This window comes from Equus caballus, chromosome 18 (genome assembly GCF_041296265.1).
Source record: "Equus caballus isolate H_3958 breed thoroughbred chromosome 18, TB-T2T, whole genome shotgun sequence".
NCBI classification, from domain to species: domain Eukaryota; kingdom Metazoa; phylum Chordata; class Mammalia; order Perissodactyla; family Equidae; genus Equus; species Equus caballus.
Window position 1 is genome coordinate 62,777,265 of NC_091701.1, and position 14,497 is coordinate 62,791,761.

General features: G+C 34.5%; 1 protein-coding gene across 1 annotated transcript in view; it reads left to right on the top strand.

Moving 5' to 3' along the window:
• Window positions 1–14,497, top strand: part of ZNF804A (zinc finger protein 804A) — a 277,924-nt gene that overhangs the window by 209,861 nt on the left and 53,566 nt on the right. The window contains exon 2 of the mRNA XM_023622162.2: window positions 4,181–4,324. Coding sequence (XP_023477930.1) covers window positions 4,181–4,324 — 144 coding nt within the window. The remainder of the gene's footprint in view (window positions 1–4,180; window positions 4,325–14,497) is intronic.

Consider the following 14,497-nt stretch of genomic DNA (forward strand, 5'->3'; position numbering starts at 1 on the left):
ATGTAATATATGATTACAACTACTATTTAGCAACGATAATTTGTATATGACGTAACTTGGTGTTAGTGCTACAAGTGTTCCCCCAATGATGGGGTACCACAATCCCAAGCATGAGCACAACTATTTTCATAATACTATATACCTAGTGCTGCTAGTTTCTTTTCTGTTTGCTTTGTATATACACACAAAACAAAAAGGGCAGTGCTACTATATTCTTTAATATTATTTGTTGAGTGTCTGCCAATGCTGGTCTCTGTTAAAAGCTCTAGAGATACAGCTGTAAACAGAACAGGTACAAATCCCCGCCCTCATGGAGCTCACATTCCTCAGGGAAGGTTACTCCAGTGCACCCAGTTATCGATGATGCCTTTCAAGAGAGGTTGAATATCATTTGATATATGTTATGCTGAAGCCACCATGAGATGCGTCATTTTGGAAAAAAAAAATTTTCTCCCTTACAAGCCCTACTTTGGTACAATTCACTTTTTAATAAATAGTTATATATGTTGGATGTATATATAATGGATGGAATGGCCCTGGAACTGTGGATAAACCATTGACTTCTCTGTTTCAGGTTGCTATCTGCAAATGTATTGTGCTGCACAGTTGCTAATGTATATTAAAAAATTCCTGACTTTATAACTTAGGAATTATATACTGCTTTCCTTAAAGTAAAGTTTCAACCTTCACCGCTTTTAGTTATATGTGAAACGCGGTGGGTTTGGACGACCTGACTAATTACAAGCAGCCTGTCCCTTTCCTCTTCCCTTTCTGCCATCTCACTCACTGGCACGTTACAGAAGTTCTGTGCATAGTTGAACGGAATGGCTTTGCCAGATAGAGGGGGAAAGTTTGGGATTGAGAATATATGAGCAGCTGTGCTCCTCTTTCATCCTATTCAAATGTATTTCTTACCTTCTGCAGTGGGTTGGCTGTATTGAATATGTGTTATTGTGCTTTATAATGTCAGTCAATGCCTCTTTCAGTACCACCCACCATGGAGGAAGGAGAGGGACGATGGGCATGTTGCCTAACGAGGCATGTCGCCTAACAAGGGCTGATTTTTGTGTTCATACATTTTAAAAAATGTATTATCAGTGGCAATAGATATGACTCCTTTCCCTTATGACACACGTACAATAACCAGCCCTTCTATTCTAACATTTTCTAGAATACAGCACTGACTCTCTACTACAGTTCATATCAACTTGAAAGTTCTAGCCCAGAATGTTCCTTACTGTGTAATCTATTGCACCCTTAGCTGTAGCTATACTGTATTTTTTTTAATATCTTAGAAGAAGAGAGAGATAGAACAGGAGAACAATTGTGTGTCAAAATATTAGCAATGATTTTATTTACATGAAGTTCTTATGAAGATTTGCTGTCATATTCTTGTAATGTTTCTATAGTTCTGAGCAGTTTTTTCAAAATGTGCAGTATAATTTAAATATTTCTCTGAAAAATAAGTTTCAATGAGGAATAAAACAAAGAAAGGGAAGACCTATAGAATAAAAGAGACTGAGCAACATCAGATGATGGTAAGATACGGTCCTTAGTGAAACCCTATTGTGAACAAACTAATTGAAAATATTAGACACTTGTAGTTATTTGAACACATTGGCTGGATTTTTGGTGATAAGAAATGATTGATGTTTCTTTATTGTTTTGTTTGTTTGGGTCTGATATTGGTTTATTGGTTTTGTGATTATGTTTTTAAAAAGTCCTGTTTTAGAGATACATACTGAAAGATTTGCAGATACCGTTAGATGAACTTGGGAATTTCCTTAAAACCTATGTAGGGCAGAGGAAAGGATGTGAGATAGGATAGGATAAGATGAAACCAAGTTAGCCTGGAGTTGATCATTGTTGAAGCTGAGTGATGGGTATGTGGGGGTTATTACACTGCTCTCTCTACTTTTTTATGTGCTTAAGTGTTTAAACGTAATGAAATGCTATGGACAGGATTATTTGGGTTCAAATATGGGCTGCACATTCCTTACCTGTAAAATGAGGAAAAGTCCAGAATATACATCTCTATAATTTTCATGAGGATTAAATGAGTTAATACATCTAAATTCTTAATCAGTGACTGACCCTAAACAAGCCCTGAATAAATCTTACCTATTATTTTTAGATTTGTTTTTCTCTTCAAACCTGGGTGAAGGCTAATATTTTTGGAGAATGCAATTTACGTAAGAATCTCAGTTGGCTTTACTCAAAAATTCCCTATGTTTGTGGAAAGAATAAGTGGGAAACAATTATTGCTTCTCTGGAGGAATATCAGTCTTAGGAAGAAAAAATGCAGCATAATAAGAAATAACCAAATATTTAGAGAGATGAAGTAGCTTAACTGTAATTATAATTAATGGAGAGAATCAACTAGTTTGCAAAGAAATTGCTGTTCAAGAGTATTATTTTGAGAACTAATTCAGCTTTGAACCAAAAATTATTGCCATTATAATATAACTCATATTGATTGGAATTTTATCTCTGCTTCACACACTTTAGCCATGAAATCATAGTACTTAATTTTTGTTTCATTTAAATTGGCTAATCCACAAAGTATTATTTTGAAGGTTTTGTAAAATTCAGAAAGTAGTTTAGGTCTATATGACTTGTTTTCAAATTAACTTTTTTAAAACCTATTGGAAGTCATCAAGAAAATAAGAGAATATTTCACAAATCTGCTGAGAAATGGTAAATCAATTATTGAAGTTGATGGAATCATGTATGAACAATTTGATTTTGTAATTTATCTCTTCTTGCACTGTAGTTGATAAAACTAATAAAACATAACAATAGATGACCACCTTTAAAGTGAGAAAGTGGAGAATATATTTATGGATTATGGCAAATGTACTTATTGATTACTACAGAGTATACACAAACAACGGTGAACATTATGATATGTGATGTGTGCACAAATATGTAGTACAATAATACAATAATATAAGGAAAGTATTAGTCATTCATTAAATTACAATTAACAAACCTCTTTTAAATTTTGTAGAAGTAATTTAAACATTCAAACTATGAGCCCTCTCCAGCCTCTATATTTAGTGAAAGGACAGTTGTCATTGCCATAGAAAAGACTGTGTCACTTCATCTCCACATCCCAGCGCTTGAGTGAATGAGTGTGTTACACTAGCACATAAGAGGCCTGAAAATATGTAGTTATTTTGAATTTTAAAGGAGTTGAGTATGAGAGAATCTGTAAATTAGTAACATAATATATTCTATGGTAGAGATTGAAATTTAGGTTTTCTTCATATCAGCACTTCAGTGAAAAAGACTTGGACTGTGTCTCAACAAGTAAAATTTATTCATGTCTAGCGATGTTAACATTTAAGGAGGTATGAAATAGCAAGTAAATTTAGATTTAAGAAAACCTAAAAGTTACAGCCAAACATTTTGCTATTTTATGCCTTGTAAATGAAAGCTAATGATAACTGACTGCATTTTTCATTTTTTCCGGGGTTTGATTGTATAACCATCTTTATTTACTGTTAGCGTGATGAAAGCAATCTGCTTACACAGTTTAATCCTTTTCAGTTTAGGTAAATAACTTGCAGAAAAGAATCTCATTTTCTAAAGACGAGAGACTACTTTAAAGTTCAACCTAAATTGATATGAGTCAAGATGAAAACATTAGTGGGATGAAATCTAGTTGGGATGAATAAGTTACTCTATAGATATTTAAGGAAACAAACAAGCAAACAAAAATACTGAGCTTGAATACTGTACATCAGTATGGACCCCTTCAAACGGGGCACATTTTAGATGTTGTTTAGAATTTACAAGTTTTATGTTAACTAAGCCTTTGCCCAAAATCAACAGTGGAATCAACATAGCTATAAAATTTTCATTTCTTTTCCTATGCTAACACAGCTTGGAACTTGTTCAAGCAAAAGCTTCTGTTTCTTTCTATGGTTTGCTTTCCTTCTCTCTGTTTGTGCTATCCTTTTCCACCATTTTTATTTTGGCTTCTTCTGTTAATCTTTTATTTTATTTTAACTCGTAATTTCTTCTAACTTGGTTTGCTGGTGTTTGCTTTATTTTTCTCTTTGTCTCTTATAGTCTATTTCTAACTCTAGTTATTATACTAAAGTTGACAACTGTCAGAACAAAGTCAACTCAGGGGAGAGCTAATTGCTTCCTTCCTTTAAATTGTATTTTTCAGGACTACGCTGAGAAGGAGAACACCATAGCGAAAGCCCTGGAAGATCTGAAGGCCAATTTTTACTGTGAACTCTGTGACAAGCAGTACTATAAGCACCAGGAGTTTGACAATCACATTAATTCATATGACCATGCTCACAAGCAGGTAAGAAAGAGATGTCAAAAAAATCTAATATTTCTGAACTTTTGTAGTAATTTTAATTGTGTAGATTGTATGAATATGATATTTTTATTAATTTTTCTTTGTTATACAGTTTTTAAAGATGTCATTCTGGGATGATGATTTGATGACTTGTAGGAAAAGATACTGTTTTTTTTAAAGCAACAAAAGCAAAGTCTGAAATAAACGACCAACACAAAGAAATACCATTCAGTTGCCTTTCAGTGACTGATAGTATTTTAAAAATTATATTCTATAGGTGGTGATCCTCTATCTATATTCAAATTCATTAATTTTTAAATATTTAATCAACTAATGCATCAAATATAAATGCATTTATTCACAGTTCTTTATAAAAAGCATTTTCCATTTAAACTACCATAAAACATGAAAAAAACTTTGGTATGGTAAAACTAATGCAAGATTATTGGTTAAATCTTAATATGTATAATATGTGTAAGTACTTAATATGTATAAGAGTTTGTTTATTTTAATATTATTTTCATTTCCCTATCTGTTGTAAATCCAAGATTGATTTTTTTGAGCATTCTATGTAAAGATGAGTTTCAAACAATGATGTCAGAAATGAAGTTAATAATACAGGTTCCATTTTCTCATATGCCTTACATTTATCAATGCAACTTCATATGTTGTTTAGCTAACTTGCTATGATACAGAAGTTTTAGTTATCATCAATTTATAAGTGTTTTCCTTTCTGGTCATCACTGGCAAATATCATCCCCATATCGCTTTGGTATTAATAAAAGACACATTTTTACTCCATGAATTTGCACTAAATTTCCATTGTCATTAGTTATTTAACATAAGCAATAAAGAGTAGGGGGAAATGATCACTTTAAATGCTTCTGAACCAATTGTATATATTTTCTTTTGCCATCAATCCTTCCATTCGCTCAAACCGACAAAACTGTGCTTGGGGAGGCTGTTGTAGGAGAAAGTTAGCTTTCATTTACATGCATCATTAATTAATGCACACTAAACTTAATGATCTGCCCTTGCCTTTTTTTCCCTGGTAGTAGATCCACTGGCACACCAGTTAAGGGAAAAGTTTTGATAGAAATATCATTCCTTTTCTTACGTAAAAATGCATACATATAAATATATCGTTGCTTGATCTGAACATTAAAATTCATCAGGAAATAGTAATCATTTCACTCTACAGTTACTGCCATTTGTTTTATGAAAAGATTCTAGAGTGCTGTTCTTGATGTGGTAAATCTGAGAAAGTTGTTGCTCTGATTTTTCCTAAGTATCTAAAAGCACAAGATGTGTTATTACACGTTTGCTTCATTGTGTAAACTAGGTATTTGGAAATCTGTGTGTGTATGCATGTGTGTATGTGTGGGTTTTTTTTTTTTTTTTTTGAGGAAGATTGGCCCTGAGTTAACATCTGTTGCCAGCTATCCTCTTTTTGCCTGAGGAAGATTGTCCCTGAGCTAACATCTATTCCAATCTTCCTCTATTTTGTATGTGGCAAGCCGCCACAGCATGGCTTGATGAGCGGTGTGTAGGTCTATGCAAGGGGTTCAAACCTGCAAACACCAGGTCGCCGAAGCAGAGTGCACAAGGTTGACAACTACGCCAATGGGCTGACCCATGTTTATGTGTGTTTTAAGTACATCTTACCAACAATTAGTATCCTTTGTAGAAGAATGCTGCATTTGGCCATAGGTTGCCTGGAAGATCAAACTCAGGTTATCATGAGGACCTTTCCAGTTCCATATTCTTAGTGAAGTTAAGATACTATGTACTGTACACAGATAAGCCAAGGGAATTCAAGCTGCATCTGGGTTGTTATTTTGAAGGTTCAGAGGGTCACTTTTGATAATGCTTAGGAGCATCAGGCCCTAGAAACCGATATACTGTCTAAATGGCCATGAACTCTGGCAGAAGGCAGTCTTAATTGGTTAATTTAACACGAAACAATGTGATAGTAGCTGAAAATATCTAATATCTACATGATCATTACATCCCCCACATAGGATAGTGGCACATCTTTGAGAGTGTCTTCCTAGAGAATACTGTCCCTTTTCTGGGCAAAGAGCTAGCCCCTATGACAGCTATCTATGTTTCTACCACATGATTCCAACACCTTGGCCACTTTGAATGAAGTAGAAGAGGACAAAATTTGGAGATAGCCAATTCAGATTTTTTTCTCCTGAGAGCTTGAAGTTGAAATACAAATAAAAAACAAATCTGTTTACTGTCTGACTATAGCTGTACCTAACGCTTGAAAATGTAATTCTGTGGCATGGCTAAGTGCTTTGAAAAGTTGAGAAAGTCGGTTTGTATAAAGACAGAACAAAACAAAGGTACAGAGAAAGAGGTGGAAGTAACCATGTGACAATTCAAAGAAAGTGAGTATGGAAGTAGCAATTTTGATTCTCAGTGGCTTTTGGATAAAAACAGTTTTACAATAATTTATCCATAGATCCTATCCTTGGATTCTGAGAGATGTTTCAGCTTGCTGCTAATAAGTGAACTTATAGGGGGAAAAATGAAACTTCAGCTTAATACTTATTGTTCTTGCAATCAAAAAAAGAAAACTATAAAATATTCACCTGTCTGATGAGTAAAACAATCTTTTTGGTTTCCAATAGGAAACACTTCCACACAAATCAGGTATACCCAAAGTCCACATTACCAGCATTTAGAATTCAAGTAAGGAAACCTATATGTGGTTAGGACAATTCTTGAATGGAATTAGAAAAGGACAAATTGGCCACACATCTGATAAATCCCCTCCCGACAGAGATATGATTCCAAGGGCCACCAGATACCGGGAGAAAGAGAGAAGTTATTAGTGGAATAAGTCCCAGCCCTGCCAGTTACCCGCCATGAGTAAATAAGCAAAAGTTCTGTGAACTCAAGTATTCGTTCGTAGGAAGAATAAATGAGAGAGGCACATGAGTACATTTTGCAGTGTACTTGCAAAATAGTAAAAGCTCAATATTTAATTAGTTTTGATAATTACTACTTACTAAAATTTCTTTTCTCCTAGTATGTCTAGGACACTGACAGTTTGCCTTTGAGACTGCCTTTGTTTAGGTTTCCCAATAATGATCTATTTTTGCTTCAAAAATGCTAATAGAGTCTAAAACACATCCAGGTAATCTTGGCCTAAGAGCTGTTTTACCTGCCTCATATATCCTTGCAAATCTATGTTATGACAGAATATGTGTTGCATTTGAACTCTAAGCTTCAAAGAAAATCTTTTTCTCTCATCCACGTATCTTTGGTTGACTTCAAAATGTCTCTCCAGCTCTTATCACTAAGACTTGCTAACAGAGTTTAAAAAAGGAAGAGGCACAAGTGTACGGAGGTGATCACAATATTTCACAATTTAGGGTTCATTTTTGGAATATTTTCTTTTTAACTTTTAAACTCGAAAGCCATTGGATTGTAACCCTTTAAGAGCAAGGATTATTTCCTTTATGTCTTTATCTGTCACAGCTTTTAGTGTAGCATCTAGCACAGTTTAGACCCCAATCAGTGCTTCCTGTATATAGGAAGAGTCATATTCATTTTGAGATTTTGTAATAGGTCGCAGTTTCGAGGTAGGTAAGAGATTCAAAAGAATAAAATGATCTATTTATAGATTTATACTTATGTGAAACTGTTTGCAAGGAAAATATTATTTTTGAGCATGGAGTGACTGTTACGAGATGGATGAGTTATTTGAACTCTTCACATTCAGGAGTATTTTTCCTTCATAACAGTGATGTTATAATACAGCGGTACTTTAATATCATATATTATGTGCATTCTTCCAAGGGCTTCCTATAGATAAAACTAATCTCCATGTATTTTGGATTTATATTGTGAGTGGTTTTTTTTTTAACCTGAGAAAATTATTAAGAGCAAATAATTATTAAGAGCAAAACTTTTGGAAATACTTAGAGGTGTCACTTTCAGTAGGGTAGCACACAAGATCCTCCAAAGGACCCTTGCACTACAAAACAAATAGCTCTTGCACAATACAAATTTTGTATTGAATTGCTGAGTTTCTAGAAAGGATGATATCTCCAAAGAGCCATTCCACCGCCACGGGGTGGGTAGGGTGCTGAGGAATGGGAAGCTACTGGATAAAGCTGGGTTATGTAGTAAGAATAGCCTACAGCATGTGAAACTGAGTCAAGAGTAAATGCCACTATGTGAGCTTCATAGTCTGGAAATGTACTGTGGAGACAGCAGTTGGTAAACTCTGACTAAGGCCTCTGGATTAAAATGAATACTGCCCCGAGTTCCTGACTGAAACACACCCAAACTACTCTGGGAAAAAAGCAACCTCAATTTAGATTTTCCACTGAATGTGATTAACAAAATAGAAGATAACAATCAAATATTAAAACACACACAAACACACACAAAGAGGATAATGACTGAGAGTCAACAGCACAATAATTACTTGGATATTGGAATACTTAAATATAAATACACATATAAATCTATATACTCACATATATATATATATATATATATATTTTTTTTTTTCTGCTTTATCTCCCCAAACCCCCCTGTACACAGTTGTATATCTTAGTTGCAGGGCCTTCTAGTTGTGGGATGTGGGACGCCGCCTCAACATGGCCTGACGAGTGGTGCCATGTCCGCGTCCAGGATCTGAACCCTGGGCCACCGCAGCAGAACACGCGAACTTAACCACTTGGCCACTGAGCTGACCCCTCACATATATATTCGTTTCATAAAATTCAGTAACTATTCAAGAAAAAATTCTTTTTTTTAAATTATTTTCGGATGTACATCATACTTCTAATTCTGTGTACATTACATCATGTTCACCACCCGAAAGCTAATTATAGTGCATCCCCTCACATGTGACCCTAATCACCCCTTTTGCCCTCCCCCCTCCCCCCTTCCCCTATGGTAACCACCAGTCCAATCTCCAATGCTATGTGCTTTTTTTTTTTTTGTCGTTTTTATCTTCTACTTATGATTGAGATCATATGGTATCTGACATTCTCCCTCTGATTTATTTCACTCAGCATAAGACCCTCAAGGTCCATCCATGTTGTCACAAATGGCCGGATTTCATCATTTCTTATGGCTGAGTAGTAGTCCATCGTGTATAAATACCACATCTTCTTTATCCATTCATCCCTTGATGGGCACCTAGGTTGCATCCATGTTTTGGCTATTGTGTATAATGCTGCAATGAACATAGGGGTGCATGTATCTTTATGCTTTTGCATTGTCAAGTTCTTGGATGAAAATCTCTTATTAATAGTAATATATATGAATGACAAAATTTGTAAATAACTTGTGATATATTTACAAAATGCAAAATTATTTTGGAGTGCAAATAAACTAACTATAGGTAAACATAACATGAAAGAATCTTAGAAATATAGGATTGAGACAACAAAAAGTTGCAAAAGACTAGACACTTTTTATATTGTTCAAAATAAAGCAATAATTAATACTATTGTTTTTAAGGCTATAAGCATGTGATTGATCTCTCTTTGGAAAATGGAAAGTGCTGAATACAAAACTCAGGATAGTGGTTACTTCGAGGGGCGAAGTAGAGTAATGTGATACCAAAGGAGCATATGAGTATGTGAAATATGTTCTAATTCCTAAACTGGGTGGTGGAATCAGGATTATTCAACTTAGTACAATGCTTCGTATAATTGTACTCATCAAATACTACAAAGAAAATTTTTAAACGAGCAAATATCATGGTCAAACAAATATGTTCTCAAAGTCTCTGAAACTGTTCTATCATAGTTATAGAAGCTGTCTTAATTGCAGTGAAGTAGTAATTGAATAGTAAATAGAGAATTATAGTTAGGGTTATTATTAACTCTTCCATGTGCCATTCAAAACTTTCACCATTTTTTTTCAAGTAAACAAATCTCTCTCCTGTTTAATAATTACTAGGATCAACGTGTTTGAAATTTGATTTTATTAAAGTTCAACCAATATCAATAAAGTTTTCTAGGAAAAAATTTAAAATGTAGAGGTACATTTCCATTGCTCTTTCTCTCTTATTGTCTTCTGACGAGGCTAGCCTATTACTGTGAAAAGTGCACAAATTTTCCATCATACTTATGTTTTTACAATACACTTTATTCAACAGCCCAGAGAAGTACAGAATTTTGTTTACACACATAAAATATAATTTTAGACATGTAAATGACAGTTTAAATGAAAATTATTATTTTAAGCTGCATACACATACAATAATAATTAATTTATTATTTAAACATAGGAAATAGTTTTCCATAATAGGAAATACAGTATTTTAAGGATAAATATGCATCCCAATATCCTAGGGCAGTTTCACTTTATACCCATCATCCTGGTTTAATTATTAATTGTATCTTTATTTAAGATAATAAATAATATGATTGCAATAGATATGTTTATGGAAAGCAGCAACATTTTTGGATACTTTTCAAAAGATGGGAGTTTAAAGGCAATGGTCTAGTAAATCTGACTCTTCATTTTAGTTATATATTTACTCACACTCTGGAATGTCTAAAGGGAATTTTTTTTAAAGTCTAAAATGTCGTTTACTTAGCATATACAATTTTGTTTTGGGGAAACTATGTAAATATACATTTGTTTGCGTAGCAAATGCATTTGAACAGTCAAGAGACCTGAGCACCTCTGACAGGCTCCCTCACGAAGTTCTGTTATTGGGTAAAGCTTTTTCTTCGCTTTCCCAGGGCTCCGCATCTGCATCTATTTACAGAGAGTTCGAACTTGATGACTTTCACTGCCTTTTCTGGATCTAAAATTTGAGAATTCTATGTCATCCAATATAATCCATAGATAAGGCCTATGGGTTCATCATAAATAATCAATATGTATTTAATTCTCAGTTCCACATTTTCCAAGTGATTCTTTCATATGAAAAGATGATTAAAATAGTTCCCAGTGAAGTTATGTCATTCTGAATACTAGTCATTGAGATTTAAAAAAACAAGTGGGAAACTCAGCATCAGGTAAAAAGAAAAGATTTTCCTTTAAACCCTTCCCCCTGTTCATCTGCCCTTAAACTAAAGCCACACTGTGTCTGTCTTCTCACCTGGTAGCCTATGGGCCATTCAGAGTTATTTTCACTGTGAGAGATTTGTCACACTGATGCTATGAAGAGATAGCAAAGGGAATGATTGCCTTACTGCTGCTGCCCCTCAAACATTTTGATTTTTGCTTTAGCAGCTTCAGCGTGTCTGAAATATCTCCCAAAAGGCACTCAAGTGACCTTTACGCAGCGAGTCAAGATCAGTGCTTTGGAGCGTGCTGTTTTGTTCTGCTCCAGGGGAGGTCCTGCTCAGGCTGGGTTGTCGGAATTTGCCTTTCCTGCGGGCACTCGTATTGCTATAGAAATGGAGCCACTTTATTCTCATATGTGAACGTTTCCTAATAATTTAAACTTCTGTTCAGTGATCTGACAGTTGAGAAAGAAATCACTTCTTGATAATACTTGATTATAAATTTGCATCTGCAAAATAATATTTAAAGGTTAAAAAGAAAATATGAAATATAGGTAAAGCAATGCATAATTCAATCCATTTCAAACATCTTCCCTGGGATTTTTCTTGTGGTATATACTCCAAACTAATTGTACTCTTATTTTTTTTAACCATTTTGAGGATGAGAACAAGGAGAGAACATACAATTCCTCCTACAGAGCCTCTCCACCGGCCCAAAATGACTGCCCCCAAGAGAAGCACACATTTGTCTAGCTCATCATGGAACTGTGCTGTTTTGACATTTGAAATTCAAAGCCATGATTTGAATAGAATTAAACTGAAGGTTTTATCTGTTCTTGAGTCTGAGCCAGACTCTGGATAAAATAGTCATCTCTAGTATCTGACCTGATGCCATTTTCATAAACCATCCCCCATGAAGTTCAAGACTCCCTTCTTTCCATCTGCCACCATCTCTTAGGTTGATGGCTGTCTATTGAGTCAATCAATGACGAGGATAGCTAAAAAATACTACAACCTTTAAATGAAGCTTTCTACCCTGTTACCTAAATATTCTTCTCCCAAAAAGAGTAAAAAAGAAATAGACTACAGTAGAGAAATGCACCTAGTTTTAGGGATTTCATTTTATAAATGTCAATTATGCATTGTAAGCCAATAAAAAAATGTTTTTCTACCCCTTTGTGTTTGTTACTACTAAAATTTTTATTTTTCTAAAACAACAACTATAAGGAAACTATTTTAAGCCAAACTGGTGTATCTTTATTTTTATTGTAATGATTATTTACTACCTCTTGGAAGAATATGCTTATTGTAGGTTACATAATGACTTGGTTGGTGGTGTCAATAAAATTGTATACCTCTATTTTACTATTTTATTTTTATTGTGCTGTGTTAATGATGATTTAAGAAACATGTTTTTTGAGAATATATCTATTTTGGGAAATAGTTTATTTGTAGATTTTTATACATATTCTATTATATGGATTGATTTATAGTTTATTTTTTAAGAAAAAAAGAATTTTGAGACAGAGTCTGAGAATTATTCATGACAAAATCAAATTTTTAAGAAGAAAATTGATCCAGAAAAAGTTTAAAATCTAAGATTAACATAATGTGAGAATTTGGGAGCAGTAGTTAGCTTCGACCTTCCTGAGAATCAAATTTTTATCGCCATCTAATCAGATCAAGAACCAAACCTTAAATTATCTGCTCAGAGGATTGTCTCATAATACATTTCAAGAGTCTGCTGGATTCTAAAGAAACTAAAATATCAGGAGTTTTGCTCTTTGTTGTAGGAATTGGAGATGGTATGGAGCAAAGAAAGTTTAATTCCAGCTAAATTGAAGTTTGTGATTAGAATCACCAAGAAAGCTTGAAAAAACACTAACTCAGAGTCTGCTAGAGGACCATAGTATATGTCTTATGTCTGAAGCTTTCCAGGTGAATATGATATGAGGCCAGGGTTGAAGAGGAGAGTGGAGACAGCAAGGATCATGAGGTTACTCTGTAAATTGCCATCTGATGACGTGTTGCATGCTTCTGTGATGTGGAGGGATAGCAAAAGTACATTTCTTCTTGTTCCAAAACAATTTTTTGAAAAATAATAGAAAGAAGATGCAGAAAGAAGCAAAGAGAATGGAGAGAGAAGCAGTTAGACATACGTTTTCTGATTTCTTCTCTCTAGGCAATGACCCAGAAAGGGGGAGATTCTTACAAAGATCTGAAGAAAGTAGGACTCTGGAAAGAGAATGCCTTTTGGGCTGCCTGCTCCATACCAGTATGAAACTCAGCCAATATCAAAATAAACCGGACAGCAGAATGTGTTTAAGCAACAAGCTTTGCTGTTTGGTCTCCCTTGGATGATCTATATAAATATACAATGGATAGGGCCCAGATTTTCCCCTTGCCCTTTTGGGGGAACCCAGAAGGCAACTGATTTGAGAGCTGGTGATCTTGCCATGGAGAGGAAAGAGACGTAGGTAGATTACCTAAGTCAATGAGCAGGATGGAGAGTATGACTAAATTCGCAGATGTTTATCTTGCCAGTGAGAATGAACATGGAGTTGAATTTAATTCACCTGAAGAGGGCTACTGAGTCCTCATGCAAGTGAGAAAAAACAGACAGTGGGATACACCAGGTATTGACTTCAGAAACGAAGGCAGCAACACACCCTGTGGTTAGAGAAATCAGGTACTACATATGGAGAGTGTATGATATTGGCTGCCAAAATCTCATGTAAATTCTCTCCTGTCCCTCCACACTCCAGGGAACTAAGAATACTTGGATGGAATAAGTAGAACAAATAGGAAATTAAAGATACTTAGCAGTTATACCAAAAAACTTGTCATCAGTAAATTATCCATTTAAATATGTGTTGGAATACCATTTACTTTCTACTACCTAGTGGGGGATGGCTAAGGTGGTGGGGAAGGTAATTTATTTAGAAAATAAAGAAGTAAACATGTCTTTTCACATCTGTGACATAATGTACAGAATTTTTTCACCCAGCTAAACATTTTACCAATGAGCATTTTATTGTTAATTCTACAAATATACGTGTAGAATTAACAATAAAATGACCAAGCCCAACCAAATTGCCAGGATATTCTAAATTATATCAAATTTGATCACGAATAAATGAAAAATAAATAGTCTATGGATGGTTCACTTAGTATGTTT